Source organism: Bufo bufo, chromosome 5 (assembly GCF_905171765.1).
Source record: "Bufo bufo chromosome 5, aBufBuf1.1, whole genome shotgun sequence".
Lineage (NCBI taxonomy): Eukaryota > Metazoa > Chordata > Amphibia > Anura > Bufonidae > Bufo > Bufo bufo.
The window spans coordinates 359,542,186-359,568,930 of NC_053393.1; the positions used below are offsets into that span (position 1 = coordinate 359,542,186).

The 26,745-nt window shown below is 42.9% G+C and overlaps 1 protein-coding gene across 1 annotated transcript in view; it reads left to right on the forward strand.

Moving 5' to 3' along the window:
• Positions 1-26,745, forward strand: part of SLC39A6 (solute carrier family 39 member 6) — a 101,794-nt gene that overhangs the window by 15,447 nt on the left and 59,602 nt on the right. Inside the window, exons 5-6 of the mRNA XM_040432861.1 lie at positions 73-172; positions 21,477-21,860. Coding sequence (XP_040288795.1) covers positions 73-172; positions 21,477-21,860 — 484 coding nt within the window. The remainder of the gene's footprint in view (positions 1-72; positions 173-21,476; positions 21,861-26,745) is intronic.

A 26,745-nucleotide genomic window follows, 5' to 3' on the forward strand; every position in this document is an offset into this window, starting at 1 on the left:
CGGTAGCCAGCTAGTCTGTTTGATTTACCATGGTAATTTGCCTTTAATTCCATCAATTTGTTTATCTTAAAGAATCAGAAAAAAATTGATACTGAAGAGGAAGTAGAAATTAAGAAGCAGCTGTCAAACCATTCACATTTCGAGGAAAAAGAGGCATCTGAATCTGGTTCCCGTAAGTGTCAAGAGCGTTAATTTACATACTTACCACAAATTAAAGAAATACAGATTAAAGCGTTTTTGAAGGTATTACCTCCTCTCAGGTTAGGGGATATCTCACTAAATGGTGTTGATCCAACCGCTGGGACCTCCACCGGTCCAGAGAGCGGGGTCCTATTCCTGAATCTGATAGAGTGGCAGTTCGGGCATGAGTCCTGCTGTCCCATTCATTCTGTAGGGGACTTCTGGAGATACAGGTGTACAGGACAGTCCCATGGAGAATGAGTGGAGCAGCAGGGTGCATGCTTGATCAGTTAGGATAGGGGATAACGTCAAATCTTTTCCCAACGCCTTTAATACAATGATGATGAGCTGCCTAGTTAGAACTCTCCTCTTACAGTAGTGTTCAAAAAATAGCAGTCCAACATCATTAACCTGATAAATCACTGTTTTTGGTAGAAGTGATATTTCTACATAGCAAATTTACTTGTAAGTGTAGTGCGGTCATAGAAAAAAACAGACCCAACAATTAGAACATGCATGCCACTAATTCTGAGTCGGACATTTATGATGCCGCACAATTAATTTCTATGGGAGTTCCGTAGAAAGCAGAGTACATCGTTGGCACCGATCTAATAGTTATCACCTATCCTGTGGATAGCAGATAATTTAACTGGAATACCCTCTTAAGGTAGGAGGGTGGCAAATGTTGCACTATATCCAACATGTGCATTTTCTTCTACAACACTGGGGAAAATGGGTCGTTCTAGGCATTGTTCTGATGAAGAACATACTTTGGTTAACCCCTTAAAAAGGGGTTGTCCGGGTTCAGAGCTGAACCCAGACATATCCCCGTTTTCACCCAAGCAGCCCCCCTGACTTGAGCATCGGAGCAGTTCATTCTCCGATGCTCTCCTTTGCCCTGTGCTAAATCGCGCAGGGCAAAGGCATTTTTAGGAGTTCCGGTGACGAACCAGTCCCTCCATGGGGCTGCCAGGAAGCCCGGTGACGTCACCGGCACTGATAGGCGGGCTTTAGCGCTGCCCAAGCCAGTAAAACTGCTAGGGCAGCGCTAAAGCCCTCCCATCAGAGCCGGGGACGTCACTGAACTCACGGCAGGGTGGAAACTTCCGCCCGGCAGTATGTTATGATAAAAAAAAAAGAGCCCGTGCCCTGCGCGATCTAGCGCAGGGCAAGGGAGCGCATCGGAGCATGAGATGCTCCGATGCTAGCCTCAGGGGTGCTGCCTGGGTGAAAATAAGGGTATGTCTGGGTTCAGCTCTGAACCCGGACAACCCCTTTAAGGACCCTGGGATTTTCCATTTTTGCGTTTGTTTTTCACTCCCCGCCTTCCCATAGTCCTAACTTTTTTTTATTTTTCTATTCACATAGCCTTAGGGTACTTTCACACTTGCGGCAGGACGGATCCGACAGGCTGTTCACCCTGTCGGATCCGTCCTTACGCTATTTCGCCGGACAGCCCTCCGTCCCCATTGACTATAATGGGGACGGGGTGGAGCTCCGGCGCAGTACGACAGTTCGCGGTTAAAGGCCGCCGGACTAAAATGTCGGACATGCAGGACTTTTAGTCCGGCAGCCTTTCGCCGTGCTGCGCTGGAGCTCCGCCAACGTCCCCATTATAGTCAATGGGGACGGAGGGGTGGCACGGTGAAATAGAGGAAGGACGGATCCGACAGGGTGAACAACCTGTCGGATCCGTCCTGCCGCAAGTGTGAAAGTAGCCTTATGAGGGCTTATTTTTTGCGGACAAGTTGTACTTTCTAATGGCAACATTTCCGGTTGCATACCATGTAGTAGGGAGCAGGAAAAAAAATTTTGATAACTTTTTATAAAAAAATTATTGGGTAGTTAAAGTGACCAAAAATGGCAAATTGGCTGTTTTTTATTTTCTTCCCCGCTACGCAATTTACCGAATGCCATTAATATTGTTATATTTTAATAGTATGGGCATTTTCGCGTGCAGCGATGCCAATGATGTTTATTAATTTTATTGGTTAAGTATTTTTTATTTTAAGGAAAGGGGGGTAATTTGAACTTTTTTTTTTTTATTTATTTTTAATATTTGTATATTTTTTACATTTTTTTTTTTTATTTTTTTTAATTTTTTTTTTTACTTTAAGTCACCTTGGGTGACAATAACTGCCAATCATTCGATTGCCCATAATATTCAGGGATGGCTTCATTTGCACTATATCAATACAAGGCTGCCACCTAGTGGCCTGTATTGATATATAAATCTAATTGATTCTGAAGCCTGCTTGAGGCTTCAGTCAGTTAGCTCAAGGTAACAGGTCCCCCGATCTCAGCCGGGGAACGCTGTTACCGGAGCGGAAGTGCCTGACTTCCGATTCTGGTCTGCGCAGATGCCGTGGTCACATTTGACCACGGCATCTGAAGGGTAAGATGTATGCGATCAGCTTTATGACTGATTGCATACATGTGCCACAGGTCTCTGCTATTTAAAATAGCAGAAACCCCGTGGCTAAGGCTCCCGCTGCACGCTCGAGCGGGGCGCAATGTTTAGGGATCGAACCCATGACGTACAGCTACATCATGGGTCCTTAAAGGGTTAAACAGTTGATTGGAGAGGGATAAAACATATAGTGAGTGCAGCAATTTATATGATCTCAAATGCCTTAAAGGGGTTGTCTCATCTCGCCATTACTAAGGCGAGATGAGACACAGTCCCGACCACCACTCTGGCACTCACAGTATCGGTAGCTCTCATTACCATGCATGAGAGCTACAGAAACAGCGAAGCACAGCAAGCTATGCTGTTTGAGTCAGAGACTGCATAGCTTGCTGTGCTACGCTATTTCTGTAGCTCTCATGCACAGCAGTGGAAGCTGCTGAAACGGCGAGCACCCTGCTGTTTCCCGGCCGGGACTGGCTCTCCTCTCACCTTTTAGTAAACTCAAGATGAGACAAACCCTTTAAAGGGTAAACTAAAACCTGAAAGACGCAGAAGGAAGCGAGGTACTACTGTTTGAATGGATTAAAGAATAAACAAAATGGCAGAGCCAGTGATCACCTCCAGAAAGGTCAAAGATCTGAGTTACTAGTGAGTACCGCTACAATGAGAAGATGCTTAAGTGAAGACAAGTTAGCAGCAAGAAGCAAAGTCCCATTGTTCAAAAAAAGACTTGTCCTGAATAGGTAAAAATTTGCCAAGGAGCAGATAGACTGGCCCAAAGAGAAATGTTGCAACATTTTGTGTACCGATGAAAGCAAAATTGTTCTTTTCATGTCTAGTGGTCGCAGACGGTATGGTAGACTACCCCCAAGTACTGAAATCACGCCACAGTACACTGCGAAGACAATAAAGCATGGTGGCAAAAAAAAAAAATCATGATATGGGGACGTTTCTCATATCAGGGTGTTGGGCCTATTTATCGCATACGAGGGATTAAGAATCAGTTTGAGCATATCAAAATACTTAAAGGGATCATGTTGCCCTATGCTGAAGAAGAAACTCCCTTGAAATGGGTGCTTCAACACGACATTGACCCAGAACACACTAGTGAGCGAACATCTTGGTTACAGACAAGCAGGATTGATGTAATGGAGTGGCCAGCCAAGTCCCCTGACCTCAACCACATACAGAACTTGTGGGGTGACATAAAAAATGCTTAAAAAGTATGGAATGTAGTCCAATCGTCCTAGACTGGAATATCTGTTCAGAGGTGCCAGAAGTTGGTCTTCTCCGTGCGACACCGATGTCAAGCAGTTCTCAGAAACAGTGGTTATGCCACTAAATAGTAGCTCAGCAATTCAAAGTAAAGTGAAATCTCAAACATATTGTTCAGTTCATACCCTACATTTTTAAGTTTCTAAAGAAAAATGCTGTTGCTGGTATTTTTTTTTCCAACAGCCTAATATTCCTTTTTCTTTACTTTCTGTAAATGATTAACACAGACTGGATACATTTTGTTAGTTTTTTAATTTGGAATTTAATGTTTAGTATATCCAGTGCATTTTATTTTATGAAAATAAATTATTACAATTATTCGCTTTTTTTTTTTTTTTACAGTGCTGGATTTTATATAATATATCTCTATCTCTATATCTATCATTTTCGGTTTTGCTCCCATTTTGCATGAGCTGAACTCGAAGATCTGAAACATTTTCTACATACACAAAAGACCCATTACTCTCAAATATTGTTCACAAATCTGTCTATTCTGTGTTAGTGAGCACTTCTCCTTTGCTGAGATAATCCATCCCACCTCACAGGTGTGGCATATCAAGGTGCTGATTAAACAGCATGAATATTGCACAGGTGTGTGTGCCTTAGGGCTCTTTCACACCTGCGTTCTTGTCTTCCGGCATAGAGTTCCGTCGTCGGGGCTCTATGCCGGAAGAATCCTGATCAGGATTATCCTAATGCATTCTGAATGGAGAGAAATCCGTTCAGGATGCATCAGGATGTCTTCAGTTCCGGAACGGAACGTTTTTTGGCCGGAGAAAATACCGCAGCATGCTGCGCTTTTTGCTCCGGCCAAAAATCCGGAACACTTGCCGCAAGGCCGGATCCGGAATTAATGCCCATTGAAAGGCATTGATCCGGATCCGGCCTTAAGCTAAACGTCGTTTCGGCGCATTGCCGGAGCCGACATTTACCTTTTTCAGAGTGGTTACCATGGCTGCCGGGACGCTAAAGTCCTGGCAGCCATGGTAAAGTGTAGTGGGGAGCGGTATACTTACAGTCCGTGCGGCTCCCGGGGCGCTCCAGAGTGACGTCAGGGCGCCCCAAGCGCATGGATCATGTGATCGCATTGGACACGTCATCCATGCGCATGGGGCGCTCTGACGTCATTCTGGAGCGCCCGGGGAGCCGCACGGACTGTAAGTATACCGCTCCCCCGCTCCCCGCTCCTACTATGGCAACCAGGACTTTAATAGCGTCCTGGGTGCCATAGTAACACTGAACGCATTTGGAAGACGGTTCCGTCTTCAAATGCTTTCAGTACACTTGCGTTTTTCCGGATCCGGCGTGTAATTCCGGCAAGTGGAGTACACGCCGGATCCGGACAACGCAAGTGTGAAAGAGGCCTTAGACTGCCCACAATAAAAGGCCACTGAAATGTGCACAGTTTTGCCTTACTGGGCGGGGGGGGGGGAATAGTCAGAAAACCGGTCAGTATCTGGTGTGGCCACCATTTGCCTCACGCAGTGCAACACATCTCCGTCTCAGAGTTGATCAGATTGTTGATTGTGGCCTGTGGAATGTTGGTCCACTGCTTTTCAATACCTGTGCGAAGTTGCTGAATATTGACAGGAACTGGAACACGCTGTCGTATACGAGCCGATCCAGAGCATCCCAAACATGCTCAATGGGTGACATGTCCGGTGAGTATGCTGGCCATGCAAGAACTGGGATGTTTTCAGCTTCCAGGAATTTTGTACAGATCCTTGCAATATGGGGCCGTGCATTATCATGCTGCGACATGAGGTGATGGTCATGGATGAATGGTACAACAATGGGCCTCAGGATCTCGTCACAGTATCTCTGTGCATTCAAAATGCCATCAATAAAATGCACCTGTGTTCGTTGTCCATAACATACGCCTGCCCATACCATAACCTCACCTCCACCATGGGCCACTCGATCCACAACGTTGACGTCAACAAACCGCTCAACCACACGACGCCACACACGCTGTCTGCCATCTGCCCTGAACAGTGAAAACCGTGACTCATCCGTGAACAGAACGCCTCTCCAACGTGCCAGACGCCATCGAATGTGAGCATTTGCCCACTCAAGTCGGTTGCAACGACAAACTGCAGATGAGCTTATCTGAGACGGTTTCTAACAGTTTGTGCAGAAATTCTTTGGTTATCCAAACCGACTGTTGCTGCAGCTGTCCGGGTGGCTGGTCTCAGACGATCATGGAGGTGAACATGCTGGATGTGGAGGTCCTGGGCTGGTGTGGTTACACGTGGTCTGCGTTTGTGAGGCTGGTTGGATGTACTGCCAAATTCTCTGAAAGGCCTTTGGAGACGGCTTATGGTAGAGAAATGAACATTCATTGCACAGGCAGCTTTGGTAGACATTCCTGCAGTCAGCATGCCAATTACACACTCCCTCAAACGTTGCGACATCTGTGGCATTGTGCTGTGTGATCAAACTGCACATTTCAGAGTGTCCTTTTATTGTGGGCAGTCTAAGGCAAACCTGTGCAATATTAATTCTGTCTAATCAGCACCTTGATATGCCACACCTGTGAGGTGGGATGGATTATCTCGGTAAAGGAGAAGTGCTCACTAATTTTGACAGAGTTGTGAACAATATTTGAGAGTAATGGGTCTTTTGTGTATGTAGAAAATGTTTCAGATCTTCAGCTGTTTGTGTGTATATATGTGTGTGTGTGTGTGTATATATGTGTATATACAGTGGCGGAAATAATTATTTGACCCCTCACTGATTTTGTAAGTTTGTCCAATGACAAAGAAATGAAAAGTCTCAGAACAGTATCATTTCAATGGTAGGTTTATTGTAACAGTGGCAGATAGCACATCAAAAGGAAAATCGAAAAAATAACTTTAAATAAAAGATAGCAACTGATTTGCATTTCATTGAGTGAAATAAGTATTTGAACCCCTACCAACCATTAAGAGTTCTGGCTCCCACAGAGTGGTTAGACACTTCTACTCAATTAGTCACCCTCATTAAGGACACCTGTCTTAACTAGTCACCTGTATAAAAGACACCTGTCCACAGAATCAATCAATCAAGCAGACTCCAAACTCTCCAACATGGGAAAGACCAAAGAGCTGTCCAAGGATGTCAGAGACAAAATTGTAGACCTGCACAAGGCTGGAATGGGCTACAAAACCATTAGCAAGAAGCTGGGAGAGAAGGTGACAACTGTTGGTGCGATTGTTTGAAAATGGAAGGAGCACAAACTGACCATCAATCGACCTCGCTCTGGGGCTCCACGCAAGATCTCACCTCGTGGGGTGTCAATGGTTCTGAGAGAGGTGAAAAAGCATCCTAGAACTACACGGGAGGAGTTAGTTAATGACCTCAAATTAGCAGGGACCACAGTCACCAAGAAAACCATTGGAAACACATTACACCGCAATGGATTAAAATCCTGCAGGGCTCGCAAGGTCCCCCTGCTCAGGAAGGCACATGTGCAGGCCTGTCTGAAGTTTGCCAATGAACACCTGAATGATTCAGAGAGTGACTGGGAGAAGGTGCTGTGTTCTGATGAGACCAAAATAGAGCTCTTTGGCATTAACTCAACTCGCTGTGTTTGGAGGAAGAAAAATGCTGCCTATAACCCCCAAAACACCGTCCCCACCGTCAAGCATGGGGGTGGAAACATTTTGCTTTGGGGGTGTTTTTCTGCTAAGGGCACAGGACAACTTATTCGCATAAACGGGAAAATGGACGGAGCCATGTATCGTGAAATCCTGAGCGACAACCTCCTTCCCTCTGCCAGGAAACTGAAAATGGGTCGTGGATGGGTGTTCCAGCACGACAATGACCCAAAACATACAGCAAAGGCAACAAAGGAGTGGCTCAAGAAGAAGCACATTAAGGTCATGGAGTGGCCTAGTCAGTCTCCGGACCTTAATCCAATCGAAAACCTATGGAGGGAGCTCAAGCTCAGAGTTGCACAGAGACAGCCTCGAAACCTTAGGGATTTAGAGATGATCTGCAAAGAGGAGTGGACCAACATTCCTCCTAAAATGTGCGCAAACTTGGTCATCAATTACAAGAAACGTTTGACCTCTGTGCTTGCAAACAAGGGTTTTTCCACCAAGTATTAAGTCTTTTTTTGTTAGAGGGTTCAAATACTTATTTCACTCAATGAAATGCAAATCAGTGGCTATCTTTTATTTAAAGTTATTTTTTCGATTTTCCTTTTGATGTGCTATCTGCCACTGTTACAATAAACCTACCATTGAAATGATACTGTTCTGAGACTTTTCATTTCTTTGTCATTGGACAAACTTACAAAATCAGTGAGGGGTCAAATAATTATTTCCGCCACTGTGTGTATGTATATGTATATATATATATATATAATATTATGTGTGTGTGTGTGTAAAATTTGGCACACAGGTACATCAGGTGTCTGGGAAGGTTTTAGACCGGATCTCAGCTCTTTAACCCCTTCACGCAACATCACGTACATGTACGTGGGGGAATGTGGTGCCTCACCGCATCCCCACGTGCATGTACGTGATCGGCTTTCACTGTCAGCGCAGGGAGCGAAGCGCTGAAGCTTCAGTGAAGCCGGCGTGCTGGGGTTGCTAGGCAACCAGAGAAGCCGGCAGGAGCTGTATTGTAGCTCTGACCCGCCCACGATCGCTGTGATTGGTCCATTACTGCAGAGGGACCAATCACAGCGCATCGGGGCAGGTAAGGGGGGGTTAGGGAGGGACTATGTGCTTCTCCTTCTCTGATCGCCCCAATTCCTGTCAGGGAAGCGATCAGAGAAGGAGAAAGTGTGAAAATATTCCCCACCTATGACGAGTATACTCGTCATGGCGCACTGCTACTTAGCGCGCCATGATGAGTATACACGTCATGGCATAAACTGTCACCATGTCTGCAGACATGGTGACAGCGCTGAGATCCCGGCTGTCACACACAGCCGGGCACCTTAGGTCAATGCCGAGGGGGGTCCTGTGACCCCCCCATGTCGGCGATCGCTGCAAACCGCAGGTCAATTCAGACCTGCGGTTTGTAGCGCTTTCTGCGGTTTCTGATCCCCGCGGTCCCTGACCGCGGGGATCAGAAACTTTAGTATGCCCAAAATAAAGATGTTTCACCCCCCCTGCACCCCTGAATGATGTTATGTGGGCGGGTGGTGCAGGGGGGGTGTCGCAGGCGGTGCGGAGGTGCGGGAGGCGGGCGGTGCGGCAGGCGGGATCGCGATCCCCCGCCCGCCTCCCCTTCAATGATCGTTGGTGTCTAGTGGGGATACCAGGGTGCCAGCACATTGCTGGCACCCTGGTATAAACGGCTGACATCTGCGATGCGATGTCAGCCGTTTAACCCTTTCCATACAGCGGTCCGTACGGACCGCTGTATGGAAAAGGTTTACAGCGCAGGGAGCTCCCTCCCTCTCCCATCGGGGGGCTGCTGTTCCTTTGCAGCCCCCCGATGGGAGAGGGAGAGAGCCCCCAGAGAGCCCCCCTCAGCCCTGTACTTACCCTTCCCCGTCTGCACAGTTCTGACCAGTACTGAGCAGACGGGGAAGGTTCCCATGGCAACAGGACGCCTCTCAGGCGTCCTGCTGTCCATGGTGCTGAACAGATCTATGCTAAAAGGCATAGATCTGTTCAGACAAGTGTAAAATACAGTACAGAACAATATATATTGTTCTGTACTGTATTATACAGACATCAGACCCACTGGATCTTCAAGAACCAAGTGGGTCTCGGTCAAAAAAAAAGTAAAAAAAAGTGAAAAAAGTAAAGTTTCAAAAAACACATTTATCACTGAATAAAAAAAAATAAAAAAAATTCCCTATACATATTAGGTATCGCCGCGTCCGTAACGACCTGATCTATAAAACGGTCATGTTACTTTCCCCGCACGGTGAATGCCATAAAAATAAAAAAATAAAAACTATGAGGAAATTGAAATTTTGCCCACCTTACTTCCCAAAAAAGGTAATAAAAGTGATCAAAAAAGTCGCATGTACGCCAAAAAAGTACCAATCAAACCGTCACCTCATCCCGCAAAAAATGAGCCCTAACATGAGACAATGGCCCAAAAAATAAAAAAACTATGGGTCTCAGACTATGGAGATACTAAAACATGATTTTTTTTTTGTTTCAAAAATATTATTGTGTAAAACCCTGATAAATTATAAAAAGGTAGACATATTGGGTATTGCCATGTCCGTAAGAACCTGATCTATAAAAATACCACATGACCTAACCCCTCAGGTGAACACTGTAAAAAAAATTAAATAAAAACGGTGTCAAAAAAGCTATTTTTTTGTTACCTTACATCACAAAAAGTGTAATAGCAAGCGTTAAAAAAGTCATGTGCACCCCAAAATAGTACCAATCTAACCGTCATCTCATCCCGCAAAAATGATACCCAACCTGAGACAATCGCCAAAAAACTGAAAAAACTATGGCTCTCAGACTATGGAGACACTAAAACATGTTTTTTTTTTGGGTCAAAAATGATATTATTGTGTAAAACCTAAATAAATAAAAAAGTATACATATTAGGTATCGTCACGTCCCTAAGAACCTGCTCTATAAAAATAGCACATTATCTAACCTGTCAGATGAACGTTGTAAATAATAAAAATAAAAAAAACAGTGCCAAAACAGCTATTTTTTGGCAAATTTTCCATTTTAATTCATTTTTTCCCATAACAAAGCAAGGGTTAACAGCCAAACAAAACTCAATATTTATTGCCCTGATTCTTTAGTTTATAGAAATGCCCCATATGTGGTCGTAAACTGCTGTATGGCCACACGGCAGGGCGCAGAAGGAAAGGAGCACCATATGGTTTTTGGAAGGCAGTTTTTGCTGGACTGGTTGTTTGACACCATGTCCCATTTGAAGCCCCCCCGATGCACCCCTAGAGTATAAACTCCAAAAAATGACCCCATTTTGGAAACTACACCTCTCAAGGTATTCAAAACTGATTTTACAAACTTTGTTAACCCTTTAAGTGTTCCACAAGAGTTAATGGCAAATGGAGATGAAATTTCTGAATTTCTATTTTTTGTTACTTTGCCTCACAAAAAAGTGTAATATAGAGCAACCAAAAATCATATGTACCCTAAAATAGTACCAACAAAACTGACACCTTATCCCGTAGTTTCCAAAATGGGGCCACTTTTTTGGAGTTTCTAACCTAGGGGTGCATCAGGGGGCTTTAAATGGGACATGGTGTCTAAAAACAATCCAGCAAAATCTGCCTTCCAGAAACCATATGGTGTTCCTTTCCTTCTGCGCCCTGCCGTGTGGCCATACAGCAGTTTACGACCACATATGGGGTGTTTCTGTAAACTACAGAATCAGGGCCATAAATAGAGTTTTGTTTGGCTGTTAACCCTTGCTTTGTTACTGGAAAAAAAATATTAAAATGGAAAATCTGCCGAAAAAGTGAAATTTTGAAATTTTATCTCTATTTTCCATTTATTCTTGTGGAACACCTAAAGGGTTAACAACGTTTGTAAAATCAGTTTTAAATACCTTGAGGGGTGTAGTTTCTTAGATGGCGTCACTTTTATGGAGTTTCTACTCTAGGGGTGCATCAGGGGGGCTTCAAATGGGACATGGTGTCAAAAAAAACAGTCCAGCAAAACCTGCCTTCCAAAAACCGTATGGCATTCCTTTCCTTCTGCGCCCTGCCGTGTGGCCATACAGCAGTTTACGACCACATATGGGGTGTTTCTGTAAACTACAGAATCAGGGCCATAAATAAAGAGTTTTGTTTGGCTGTTAACCCTTGCTTTGTTACTGGAAAAAAAATATTAAAATGGAAAATCTGCCCAAAATGTGAAATTTTGAAATTGTGTCTCTATTTTCCATTAAATCTTGTGCAACACCTAAAGGGTTAACAAAGTTTGTAAAATCAGTTTTGAATACCTTGAGGGGTGTAGTTTCTTAGATGGGGTCACTTTTATGGAGTTTCTACTTTAGGGGTGCATCAGGGGGGCTTCAAATGGGACATGGTGTAAAAAAAACAGTCCAGCAAAATTAGCCCTCTAGAAACCAAACGGCGCACCTTTCACTCTACGCCCCGCTGTGTGGCCATACAGTAGTTTACGGCCACATATGGGGTGTTTCTGTGAACAGCAGAGTCAGGGCAATAAAGATACAGTCTTGTTTGGCTGTTAACCCTTGCTTTGTTAGTGGAAAAAATGGGTTAAAATTGAAAATTAGGCAAAAAAATGAAATTCTCAAATTTCATCTCCATTTGCCAATAACTCTTGTGCAACACCTAAAGGGTTAATGACGTATGTAAAATCAGTTTTAAATACCTTGAGGGGTGTAGTTTCTTAGATGGGGTCACTTTTAGGGAGTTTCTACTCTAGGGGTGCATCAGGGGGCTTCAAATGGGACATGGTGTAAATAAACCAGTCCATAAAAATCAGCCCTCCAAAAACCAAACGGCACACCTTTCACTCTACGCCCCGCTGTGTGGCCGTACAGTAGTTTACGGCCACATATTGGGTGTTTCTGTAAACGGCAGAGTCAGGGCAATAAAGATACAGTCTTGTTTGGCTGTTAACCCTTGCTTTGTTAGTGGAAAAAATGGGTTAAAATGAAAAATTAGACAAAAAAAATGAAATTCTCAAATTTCCTCCCCATTTGCCAATAACTCTTGTGCAACACCTAAAGGGTTAACAATGTATGCAAAATCAGTTTTGAATACCTTGAGGGGTGTAGTTTCTTAGATGGGGTCATTTTTGGGTGTTTTCTATTATGTAAGCCTCGCAAAGTGACTTCAGACCTGAACTGGTCCCTAAAAATTGAGTTTTTGTAAATTTCGGAAAAATTTCAAGATTTGATTCTAAACTTCTAAGCCTTATAACATCCCCAAAAAATAAAATATCATTCCCAAAACAATTCAAGCATGAAGTAGACATATGGGGAATGTAAAGTCATCACAATTTTTTGGGGTATTACTACTATGTATTACAGAAGTAGAGAAACTGAAACTTTGAAATTTTTCAAAATTTTTGGTAAATTAGGTATTTTTTTGTGCAAAAATAAAAAATTTTTGGACTTCATTTTACCAGTGTCATGAAGTACAATATGTGACGAAAAAACAATCTCAGAATGGCCTGGATAAGTCGAAGCGTTTTAAAGTTATTAGCACTTAAAGTGACACTGGTCAGATTTCCAAAAAATGGCCTGGTCCTTAAGGTGAAAATGAGCCCGGTCCTGAAGGGGTTAAAGTACCTTTCGTGAGATATTCCTAAAATATGACCTGCATTAGCCAATACAAGCCTGCAAGTCTTTATCTTCATATCCCAACTGCCATACACATGGTCACATGTCCCTTATCAGCCAATAGAAGCTCGCAAGCCCTTAGTCTCCACATACACACCGTTTTACTCCAGGTTTCCATAACAACTGATCGCAGGTTTTTCACGGATATCCAAAAACTGGGCAATTCTTATGGGGCCACTACACAAACAAAAAATTAAGTAGTTTATTTTTAAAGTGGAGAACCACTTGAAAACTAACTCTGCTTCGGTTCCGACTAGTTACTCTGAACCAAAGCTAAGTTTGTTTTCAAGTAATTGATTAACTTTACTTTAACTTAAAAATTTTGAAAAGTTTTATAAATATTATTCATAAATATATTTTATATTCTATCAATCATCCAAGACCCTTATTATCAAAAACAGTGATAAGCAGGGTGTTCTAGTGGTGACCAAGTCTGACCTCTAATATGCTAATACTAGTATGATACCCCCTGGCGCAGCGCTTCAGATGGCGACCATAGCGGTCGCCAATGCCCCTTAAAATTTGCAGATGGCGACAAGACTTTTTAATCTTGTCGCCATTTGCAAGTGGACCGCAGTGCTGCAGCTGAAGAGATACTTTTAGACCCGGATCGATACAATACCAGGTCTTACTGCGCCACCAATGAATGTAATTAACACATTCCTTTTAAGTGTAGGCAGCGGTATCACATACCTGGCACCCGCCTTCTGACATGGCGCTGCGATCCCTGGCAATTAACCCTTTAATTGCTGGGGATCGCAGCGCCATGTCATAGAGGGTGGGTGCCGGGTATGTCATCCCGCTGCCTACACTTAAAATTAATGTGATAATTATATTCATTGGTGGCGTAGTGCACTCCTCCAACCCCACAGTATTATAACTATTACAATCATTGGCGGCACAGTGGCCACATCCTGGCAGCACCTTTGTTGCTGATCATACTTGCCTGATCCCCAGTGCTGGGTCCCGGCTTGTTTGCTCCCCAGCTTCCGTTGCTTGTCTTGAGTCCCTTCATGAAAACTTCCTGGTTGACGCCGTTACAGCCAATAACTGATCACTGCTTCCCTGCATTAAATGGTCATGTGATGCGAGGGGAGCAGATCTCTACTGTGGCAAGTGATTGGCTGCAGGAAGATAAGTTTTCATGGAGAAACCAAAGACAAGCAGCGAAAGCCTGGAAGCGAATGAGCCAAGGCCCAGCACCTAGGGATCAAGGAAGCATGATCAGCAACACGAATCTGGCTAGTCTGAGAGTTCATAGAAATGAGTGCTCAAGAGCCTCAAGATTGATGGGTTAGAAGAACAGATCAAAAGGAGAGACAAATGGGCAACTACACAAGGTAAAACGTCTTTTTTAAAATTTATTTTTATTATACCATAATTTATATACATTTTAAATTTGTCGACTAAAAATTTCATTTGGCTCCTAAATTTTTAAGGTTAGGAGCCAATGGTTCCTTGATATTTTTTTTTAGTCTGGAGCACTGCCCTGGAGAAAGCTATAGGTAATACACATGTTGGGCTTGGAGTCGCCTGTGGTCTGTATTGATATATCTACATTTGTAGCACTGCTTTTTATGCTTATGCATTTGATGCAGTTTATTCATTTGTACTGTTTGAATAAGTTCTCACTGCATATGTAGTATGACCATGTAATTAGTGTACTACGTTAGTCCATTCTTATAACTACCGCTATTTATGATGTATTTATTATTTTCATTGACTAATAAAATATATATATATATATTTTTTTTATTCTTGTCATGGTGTGTATTTTTTGATAGGTGGTTAGGTTACGTTGTAAATAAAGATCAGTGTAAAAAAAACATAAAGCGCAATCCCTAAACAATCTTCTTCTACTCGGATATTGCCAGACCAGCAGGCAGGTAGTAATACTGTATGCACTGTATATGTTCTCCTCAGTACACCACTATGCATCCCATGCATGCATTTTACAGGACTAAAATGGTCCATACATGGCCATATTAAAGGTCTAAGAGCAACATTAAAGTAGATATATATTAGAAAATTTTTAACATCATAGTTACATAGTTAATACGGTTGAAAAAAGACAAACGCCCATCAAGTTCAACCAAGGAATAGGTGGGGACGTGAATCCCGAAGGAAGTGAGACTCAGATTTCTACATGTTTTCATAAGCATTTGCTTTTTACTTTTAAGAATGTCTAAACTCTTTTTGAAACTGTCCACTATTCCTGTCGTGCCCACGTCCTGAGGAAGTCTATTCCACAGATTCACAGTTCTTACAGTAAAGAAGCTTTGACGCTTCTGGAGACTGAACTTTTTCTTCAGTCTGGGGCAGTGCCCCCTTGTCTTTTGAGCAAATTTTACATGGGACAGCTTTTTGCCGTATTTTTTGTATTTGCCCATTTATATATTTGTATAGGTTAATCATGTCGGGGGGACGTCTCTTCTCAAGACTAAGTAAATTCAATTCTTTTAATCTTTCCTCATAACGAAGACTTTCCATGCCCCTTATCAGTTAAGTCGCTCTCCTCTGTACTTTTTCCAGCTGTAGTGCATCCTTTCTATGGACTGGTGCCCAGAACTGATCCGCATATTCCAGATGAGGCCACACCAACGCTTTGTAAAGTGGTAATATCACATCCCTGTTCCACGAGTCCATGCCTCATTTAATGCATGACAATATCCTGGTGGCCTTAGAAGCAGCTGATTGACATTGTATGCTGTTATTTAATCTGCCATCCACAAGGAAACCCAAATCCTTATCTATAAGTGACTCTCCCAGTGTTACATCACCTAAGACATATGAAGCACAGAGATTATTACTACCAAGATGCATAACCTTACTTTTGTCCCAATCTCTTAGTGTTCAAGTCAGCTTGTAGCTTATGTACATCTTCCATAGACTGTACAGTTCTACATAGCTTAGTATCATCTGCAAAAATAGATATGGTGCTATTAATCCCATCCTCAATATCATTAATAAATAACGGTCCTTCAGCCAGTTTTCAATCCAATTACAAACTATACTTTCCAAGCCAATAGACCTTACTTTACTTATTAAGTGTCTATGAGGGACAGTATCAAAAGCCTTTGCAAAATCCAGAAACTCTACATCCACAGCCGCCCCCTCTGTCGAGGCTACTACTCGCCTCCTCATAAAAACAAATCGGGTTAGTCTGACAACTTCTGTCCTTGGTAATCATATTCTCTAAAGAAATATAAATGTAATCATAACACTGGAATACCTCTTTAAAAGGGTTTTCCGAAATCTATTTTACTGATCGGTGGGGGTTTGACACCTGGGATCCCAGCCAATCAGTTGCTTGAGAAGGCAGCAGCACTCGCAGTTTACCAAACACAGCGCCGTATATTGTATAGTGGCTATAGGAGCTAATATATGCCTCTGTCACCCTTTTTAATCAGTGGAGTGCTGAAGTGCTCATTGTATAAGCTGCTCAACACCCCGTCCACCTTATTGTAAGTGATGGCTGTAGCATTCCACCAGGAGAGCGCTACAGCCATCACTCACAGCAAGGGGCTGTAGAGTTGTTTACACACTGGGCCTAAAGCGCTGCAGTCTGTGGACTTTCCTCCACTGAACTTGTGGGATCGGTGCTCTCGACATTCAAAGTTTATACTTGTAGCTCGTCACTATTTAACCCCTTCAGGACCGGGCTCATTTTCACCTTAAGGACCAGGCCATTTTTTGGAAATCTGACCAGTGTCACTTTAAGTGCTAATAACTTTAAAACGCTTTGACTTATCCAGGCCATTCTGAGATTGTTTTTTCGTCACATATTGTACTTCATGACACTGGTAAAATGAAGTCAAAAAATATATTTTTTTTTTTGCACAAAAAAATACCTAATTTACCAAAAAATTGGAAAAATTTGCAAATTTCAAATTTTCAGTTTCTCTACTTCTGTAATACATAGTAATACCCCAAAAAATTGTGATGACTTTACATTCCCCATATGTCTACTTCATGCCTGAATTGTTTTGGGAATGATATTTTATTTTTTGGGGATGTTATAAAGCTTAGAAGTTTAGAAGCAAATCTTGAAATTTTTCCGAAATTTACAAAAACTCAATTTTTAGGGACCAGTTCAGGTCTGAAGTCACTTTGCGAGGCTTACATAATAGAAACCACCCAAAAATGACCCCATCTAAGAAACTACACCCCTCAAGGTATTCAAAACTGATTTTGCATACATTGTTAACCCTTTAGGTGTTGCACAAGAGTTATTGGCAAATGGGGAGGAAATTTGAGAATTTCATTTTTTTGTCTAATTTTTCATTTTAACCCATTTTTTCCACTAACAAAGCAAGGGTTAACAGCCAAACAAGACTGTATCTTTATTGCCCTGACTCTGCCGTTTACAGAAACACCCAATATGTGGCCGTAAACTACTGTACGGCCACACAGCGGGGCGTAGAGTGAAAGGTGCGCCGTTTGGTTTTTGGAAGGCTGATTTTTATGGACTGGTTTATTTACACCATGTCCCATTTGAAGCACCCTGATGCACCCCTAGAGTAGAAACTCCCTAAAAGTGACCCCATCTAAGAAACTACACCCCTCAAGGTATTCAAAACTGATTTTACATACGTCATTAACCCTTTAGGTGTTGCACAAGAGTTATTGGCAAATGGAGATGAAATTTGAGAATTTCATTTTTTTGCCTAATTTTCAATTTTAACCCATTTTTTCCACTAACAAAGCAAGGGTTAACAGCCAAACAAGACTATCTTTATTGCCCTGACACTGATGTTCACAGAAACACCCCATATGTGGCCGTAAACTACTGTATGGCCACACAGCGGGGCGTAGAGTGAAAGGTGCGCCGTTTGGTTTCTGGAGGGCTAATTTTGCTGGACTGTTTTTTTTACACCATGTCCCATTTGAAGCCCCCCTGATGCACCCCTAGAGTAGAAACTCCATAAAAGTGACCCCATCTAAGAAACTACACCCCTCAAGGTATTCAAAACTGATTTTACAAACTTTGTTAACCCTTTAGGTGTTGCACAAGATTTAATGGAAAATAGAGACACAATTTAAAATTTTCACATTTTTGGCAGATTTTCCATTTTAATATTTTTTTTCCAGTTACAATGCAAGGGTTAACAGCCAAACAAAACTCTTTATTTATGGCCCTGATTCTGTAGTTTACAGAAACACCCCATATGTGGTCGTAAACTGCTGTATGGCCACACGGCAGGGCGCAGAAGGAAAGGAACACCATATGGTTTCTGGAAGGCAGATTTTGCTGGATTGTTTTTAGACACCATGTCCCATTTAAAGCCCCCTGATGCACCCCTAGGTTAGAAACTCCAAAAAAGTGGCCCTATTTTGGAAACTACGGGATAAGGTGGCAGTTTTGTTGGTACTATTTTAGGGTACATATGATTTTTGGTTGCTCTATATTACACTTTTTTGTGAGGCAAAGTAACAAAAAATAGAAATTCAGAAATTTCATCTCCATTTGCCATTAACTCTTGTGGAACACTTAAAGGGTTAACAAAGTTTGTAAAATCAGTTTTGAATACCTTGAGGGGTGTAGTTTCCAAAATGGGGTCATTTTTTGGAGTTTATACTCTAGGGGTGCATCGGGGGGGCTTCAAATGGGACATGGTATCAAAAAACCAGTCCAGCAAAAACTGCCTTCCAAAAACCATATGGCGCTCCTTTCCTTCTGCGCCCTGCCGTGTGGCCATACAGCAGTTTACGACCACATATGGGGCATTTCTATAAACTAAAGAATCAGGGCAATTAATATTGAGTTTTGTTTGGCTGTTAACCCTTGCTTTATTATGGGGAAAAAATGAATTAAAATGGAAAATTTGCCAAAAAATAGCTGTTTTGGCACTGTTTTTATTTTTTATTATTTACAACGTTCATCTGACAGGTTAGATCATGTGCTATTTTTATAGAGCAGGTTCTTACGGACGTGACGATACCTAATATGTATACTTTTTTTATTTATTTAGGTTTTACACAATAATATCATTTTTGACACACAAAAAAAGCATGTTTTAGTGTCTCCATAGTCTGAGAGCCATAGTTTTTTCAGTTTTTTGGCGATTGTCTCAGGTTGGGTATCATTTTTGCGGGATGAGATGACGGTTAGATTGGTACTATTTTGGGGTGCACAAGACTTTTTGATCGCTTGCTATTACACTTTTTGTGATGTAAGGTAACAAAAAAATAGCTTTTTTGACACAGTTTTTATTTAATTTTTTTACAGTGTTCACCTGAGGGTTTAGGTCATGTGGTATTTTTATAGATCAGGTTCTTACGGACATGGCAATACCTAATATGTCTACCTTTTTATAATTTATCAGGGTTTTACACAATAATATATTTTTGAAACTAAAAAAAAATTTTGTTTTAGTATCTCCATAGTCTGAGACCCATAGTTTTTTTTATTTTTTGGGCCATTGTCTCATGTAAGGGCTCATTTTTTGCGGGATGAGGTGACGGTTTGATTGGTACTTTTTTGGCGTACATGCGACTTTTTTGATCACTTTTATTACCTTTTTTGGGAAGTAAGGTGGGCAAAATTTCAATTTCCTCAGTTTTTATTTTTTTATTTTTATGGCGTTCACCGTGCGGGGAAAGTAACATGACCGTTTTATAGATCAGGTCGTTACGGACGCGGCGATACCTAATATGTGTAGTGTATTTTTTATTTTTTATTTTTATTCAGTGATAAATGTGTTTTTTTTGAAACTTTACTTTTTTCACATTTTTTTTTCACCCAGACCCACTTGGTTCTTGAAGATCCAGTGGGTCTGATGTCTGTATAATACAGTACAGAACAATATATATTGTTCTGTACTGTATTTTACACTTGTCTGAACAGATCTATGCCTTTTAGCATAGATCTGTTCAGCACCATGGACAGCAGGACGCCTGAGAGGCGTCCTGTTGCCATGGGAACCTTCCCCGTCTGCTCAGTACTGGTCAGAACTGCGCAGACGGGGAAGGGTAAGTACAGGGCTGAGGGGGGCTCTCTGGGGGCTCTCTCCCTCTCCCATCGGGGGGCTGCAAAGGCACAGCAGCCCCCCGATGGGAGAGGGAGGGAGCTCCCTGCGCTGTTAACCTTTTCCATACAGCGGTCCGTACGGACCGCTGTATGGAAAGGGTTAAACGGCTGACATCGCATCGCAGATGTCAGCCGTTTATACCAGGGTGCCAGCAATGTGCTGGCACCCTGGTATCCCCACTAGACACCAACGATCATTGAAGGGGAGGCGGGCGGGGGATCGCGATCCCGCCTGCCGCATCTCCCGCACCTTACCGCACCGCCTGCGACACCCCCCCTGCACCACCCGCCCACATAACATCATTCAGGGGTGCAGGGGGGGTGAAACATCTTTATTTTGGACATACTAAAGTTTCTGATCCCCGCGGGGATCAGAAACCGCAGAAAGCGCTACAAACCGCAGGTCTGAATTAACCTGCGGTTTGCAGCGATCGCCGACATGGGGGGGGGTCACAGGACCCCCCTCTGCATTGACCTAAGGTGCCCGGCTGTGTGTGACAGCCGGGATCTCAGCGCTGTCACCATGTCTGCAGACATGGTGACAGTTTATGCCATGATGTGTATACTCATCATGGCGCGCTAAGTAGCAGTGCGCCATGACGAGTATACTCGTCATAGCTGGGGAATATTTTCACACTTTCTCCTTCTCTGATCGCTTCCCTGACAGGAATTGGGGCGATCAGAGAAGGAGAAGCACATAGTCCCTCCCTAACCCCCCCTTACCTGCCCCGATGCGCTGTGATTGGTCTCTCTGCAGTAATGGACCAATCACAGCGATCGCGGGCGGGTCAGAGCTCCAATACAGCTCCTGCCGGCTTCTCTGGTTGCCTAGCAACCCCAGCACGCCGGCTTCACTGAAGCTTCAGCGCTTCGCTCCCTGCGCTGACAGTGAAACCCGATCACGTACATGCATGTGGGGATGCGGTGAGGCACCACATTCCCCCACGTACATGTACGTGATGTTGCATGAAGGGGTTAAAAGCAGGGACATCCTGCCCCTATGTCAGTCATCAGTTTTGTAGGCTCCTTTTAAAATAAAATCCAGTTCTGTCCTGTCCTCCATTCTTCCGTAGATACTTAAACTTCTGTTGGTTCTCTTTGGAAACATTAGCTCCGCTTTGCTGTCTGATGTGTGAACTAACCGTAATGTGTAATAGGGGACCATCACATTTTTGAACATTGTGTAGCTCAATAATGGCACAATAGAAAACCTTTTGTTTCCCTTCTGAACTGTTTAGGGCACAATTTGCGCAGAGCTGTATATTATTGTTCAAAAGTGGAACTTCACAAACTTCTTTAATTTTTGTTTTTTCCTAGATCATGAAAACTACGCAGAGGGTGAAGCACAAGAAGGGAATCACTTCCCTTCCGCACAACCCGATGCACCAGAAGAAGAGGAGGAAGAAGTAATGATTGCTCATTCCCATGATGAGGCTAGTTACCAGGAATATGTGTCTAGAGGATGTGAAAACAAATGTCATTCCCATTTTCATGACACACTAGGACAGTCTGATGACCTCATTCATCATCACCATGATTACCATCATATCCTACATCATCACCATCACCAAAATCACCATCCGCACAGCCATTCACAGCGGTACTCTCGGGAAGAGCTGAAAGATGCAGGAATTGCAACTTTGGCTTGGATGGTAATCATGGGTGATGGACTACACAACTTCAGCGATGGCCTAGCAATTGGTAAGTTAGCCATGAAATCCTGGGCACACACTTGACTTTTGTATTTCCTGTTGTGGTCAAATGTGACTGTGAAGATAAAAAAAAATAAAAATAGAAAAAAGTTAATAAAATACATTAGAAAATGGCTTTATTTTAATGTCCAGGGACAAAGTAGTGTTAATGCTGGACTTTAACTCCAGAATAGAGATGGTGGATTGGCGTTTATTGGCTAATTCTTAGTGCCAGATAAGAATATTTCCAGTAGAGGAGTGAGTGGAAGGTCCAGCTAATTTAGTTTACAGTTAGTTCGTGTCTGTAGCAGGGCTGAAGGTGTCCTATAGCCAGGTCCAGGAGCGTCTTTAAAACAAACCATAATTTATTGGTTTTGTTCCTTTACATCCCGAATTGCGGACTCCATATGTGTGCGCACATATAGTTCTTCCCCGTACTAATGCCATACTGCAATAAAGTTTTGATAATCTAGCGTTCATTTTCTGAAACGTCCAAGTTGTGAAAATATGCTTTTGGAAGTATAGAAGGGTTTTATTTTCAATCCTTATATGAAGGTGTTTAACACCTTAAGGGGCATTTAATATTTTATTTTTATTTTATCTGCACCCCAGCCAGCTGTACTGGTGGGAAAATCCATTCCCACCTGCTTCCTGACACTCCTTGGGTCTCTGGCCCCTTTCACTAGTCTTCTGTCCCCATCCGCCAACTTCTACATAGTCGGGGGTCTCTCCTGGCTTAGGGACATGTCAACATTGATGGCATTGGCTGCGCTGCAAATATTAAAAAAAAATCCTTTTGAGGCTACATGCACACAAACGTTTGTTTCCGTGTCCGTTCCGTTTTTGTTTTTTTGCGGATAGGATGAGGCCCATTCATTTTAATGGGTCCGCATCAGTATGTCCGTTCTGTTGCCCAGCAAAAAAAATTGTGCAGGTCCTATTTTTCTCCAGTTTGCGGACAAGGATAGGCATCATTACAATTGATCCGCAAAAAAAAAGGGTTCTACAAAAAAAAAACATGCCATCCGGAATGTCGTCCATTTTTTGGGGGGATCCGCAATTTGTGGACCGCAAAGCACATACGGTTGTGTGCATGTAGCCTAAAGGTCAGGAGTATGCTTGTTTTTGCATCCTTTCTTTCTGTCAGCCATATTTTTGTATTTATTATGAAATCGACATTTTTTTGCAGTCACTGTTAAAATTAATAGAAGGTATAACTTTATTGTGGCGATATGGAATATGCACGTGTTTATTCTTTTATTTTTGATTTGAAAGAAATTTTAGGACCGGACATTGCAAAATGGAATGCAATTTGCAGGCAGCATGTTATAGAGCATGAGGAACGGAGTAGATTAATACTTTTATTGGGAAAATATTCAGTAAAACTCTGAATTTATTCGGTACATTTATAACTGCTATTTCTAAATTAAAGGGTTTCTCTGGGAATTATTAGAATAAACTTGGGCTCCTTGCAGACGAGCGTGTCCGGATGCGTCCCAGGTGCATTGCGGCAAACCCGCGCGAGTAGGTGCCCAATTGCAGTCAGTTTTGACTGCGATTGCATTCCATTGTTCAGTCTTTATCGCGCGGGTGCAATGCGTTTTGCACGCGCATGATAAAAAAACTGAATGTGGTACCCAGACCCGAACTTCTTCACTGAAGTTCAGGTTTGGGTTCGGTGTTGTGTAGATGTAATTATTTTCCCTTATAACATGGTTATAAGGAAAAATAATAGCATTCTTTAATACAGAATGCTTATTACAAAGTCATACTGAAAATATGACTTTATAATAAACACATTACCAATAACTTATTAGTTATAATGGCTCATATCCTCTAGAGGGCAATCATCGGGAAATAAAATGGACGCTGCCCTATTAGTACACACAGAACCCATCCTAATAACACAGGTGGACGGGCTACTTTAACCACCTCCGGACCGCCTAACGCAGGATCGCGTTCCGGAGGTGGCAGCCCTGCGCAGAGTCACGCATATATGCGTCATCTCGCGATGGCCGAGATTTCCTGTGAACGCGCGCACACAGGAACGGAAGGTAAGAGAGTTGATCTCCAGCCTGCCAGCGGCGATCGTTCGCTGGCAGGCTGGAGATGTGTTTTTTTTTTACCCCTAACAGGTATATTAGACGCTGTTTTGATAACAGCGTCTAATATACCTGCTACCTGGTCCTCTGGTGGTCCCATTTGTTTGGATCGACCACCAGAGGACACAGGTAGCTCAGTAAAGTCCCACCAAGCACCACTACACTACACTACACCCCCCCCCCCCCGTCACTTATTAACCCCTTATTAGCCCCTGATCACCCCTGATCACCCCATATTAGACTCCCTGATCACCCCCCTGTCATTGATCACCCCCCTGTCATTGATTACCCCCCTGTAAAGCTCCATTCAGACGTCCGCATGATTTTTACGGATCCACTGATAGATGGATCGGATCCGCAAAACGCATCCGGACGTCTGAATGAAGCCTTACAGGGGCGTGATCAATGACTGTGGTGATCACCCCATATAGACTCCCTGATCAACCCCCCTGTCATTGATCAACCCCCCTGTCATTGATCAACCCCCCTGTCATTGATCAACCCCCCTGTCATTGATCAACCCCCCTGTCATTGATCAACCCCCCTGTCATTGATCAACCCCCCTGTCATTGATCAACCCCCCTGTCATTGATCACCCCCCTGTCATTGATCACCCCTCTGTAAGGCTCCATTCAGATATTTTTTTGGCCCAAGTTAGCAGAATTTTTTTTTTTTTTTCTTACAAAGTCTCATATTCCACTAACTTGTGTCAAAAAATAAAATCTCACATGAACTCACCATACCCCTCACGGAATCCAAATGCGTAAAATTTTTTAGACCTTTATATTCCAGACTTCTTCTCACGCTTTAGGGCCCCTAGAATGCCAGGGCAGTATAAATACCCCACATGTGACCCCATTTCGGAAAGAAGACACCCCCAGGTATTCCGTGAGGGGCATATTGAGTCCATGAAAGATTGAAATTTTTGTCCCAAGTTAGCGGAACGGGAGACTTTGTGAGAAAAAAATTAAAAATATCAATTTCCGCTAACTTGTGCCAAAAAAAAAAAATTTCTATGAACTCGCCATGCCCCTCATTGAATACCTTGGGGTGTCTTCTTTCCAAAATGGGGTCACATGTGGGGTATTTATACTGCCCTGGCATTCTAGGGGCCCCAAAGCGTGAGAAGAAGTCTGGTATCCAAATGTCTAAAAATGCCCTCCTAAAAGGAATTTGGGCACCTTTGCGCATCTAGGCTGCAAAAAAGTGTCACACATCTGGTATCGCCGTACTCAGGAGAAGTTGGGGAATGTGTTTTGGGGTGTCATTTTACATATACCCATGCTGGGTGAGAGAAATATCTTGGTCAAATGCCAACTTTGTATAAAAAAATGGGAAAAGTTGTCTTTTGCCAAGATATTTCTCTCACCCAGCATGGGTATATGTAAAATGACACCCCAAAACACATTCCCCAACTTCTCCTGAATACGGCGATACCACATGTGTGACACTTTTTTGCAGCCTAGGTGGGCAAAGGGGCCCATATTCCAAAGAGCACCTTTAGGATTTCACAGGTCATTTACCTACTTACCACACATTAGGGCCCCTGGAAAATGCCAGGGCAGTATAACTACCCCACAAGTGACCCCATTTTGGAAAGAAGACACCCCAAGGTATTCCGTGAGGGGCATGGCGAGTTCCTAGAATTTTTTATTTTTTGTCACAAGTTAGTGGAAAATGCTTATTTATTTTTTTTTTTTTTTTCATACAAAGTCTCATATTCCACTAACTTGTGACAAAAAATAAAAAGTTCCATGAACTCACTATGCCCATCAGCGAATACCTTGGGGTCTCTTCTTTCCAAAATGGGGTCACTTGTGGGGTAGTTATACTGCCCTGGCATTCTAGGGGCCCAAATGTGTGGTAAGGAGTTTGAAATCAAATTCTGTAAAAAATGACCTGTGAAATCCGAAAGGTGCTCTTTTGAATATGGGCCCCTTTGCCCACCTAGGCTGCAAAAAAGTGTCACACATCTGGTATCTCCGTAATCGGGAGAAGTTGGGGAATGTGTTTTGGGGTGTCATTTTACATATACCCATGCTGGGTGAGAGAAATATCTTGGCAAAAGACAACTTTTCCCATTTTTTTATACAAAGTTGGCATTTGACCAAGATATTTATCTCACCCAGCATGGGTATATGTAAAAAGACACCCCAAAACACATTCCTCAACTTCTCCTGAATACAGAGATACCAGATGTGTGACACTTTTTTGCAGCCTAGGTGGGCAAAGGGGCCCACATTCCAAAGAGCACCTTTCGGATTTCACAGGTCATTTACCTACTTACCACACATTTGGGCCCCTAGAATGCCAGGGCAGTATAACTACCCCACAAGTGACCCCATTTTGGAAAGAAGAGACCCCAAGGTATTCGCTGATGGGCATAGTGAGTTCATGGAAGTTTTTATTTTTTGTCACAAGTTTGTGGAATATGAGACTTTGTATGAAAAAAAAAAAAAAAAAAAAAATCATCATTTTCCACTAACTTGTGACAAAAAATAAAAAATTCTAGGAACTCGCCATGCCCCTCACGGAATACCTTGGGGGGTCTTCTTTCCAAAATGGGGTCACTTGTGGGGTAGTTATACTGCCCTGGTATTCTAGGGGCCCAAATGTGTGGTAAGGAGTTTGAAATCAAATTCAGGAAAAAATGAGGAGTGAAATCCGAAAGGTGCTCTTTGGAATATGGGCCCCTTTGCCCACCTAGGCTGCAAAAAAGTGTCACACATCTGGATCCCCGTACTCAGGAGAAGTTGAGGAATGTGTTTTGGGGTGTCTTTTTACATATACCCA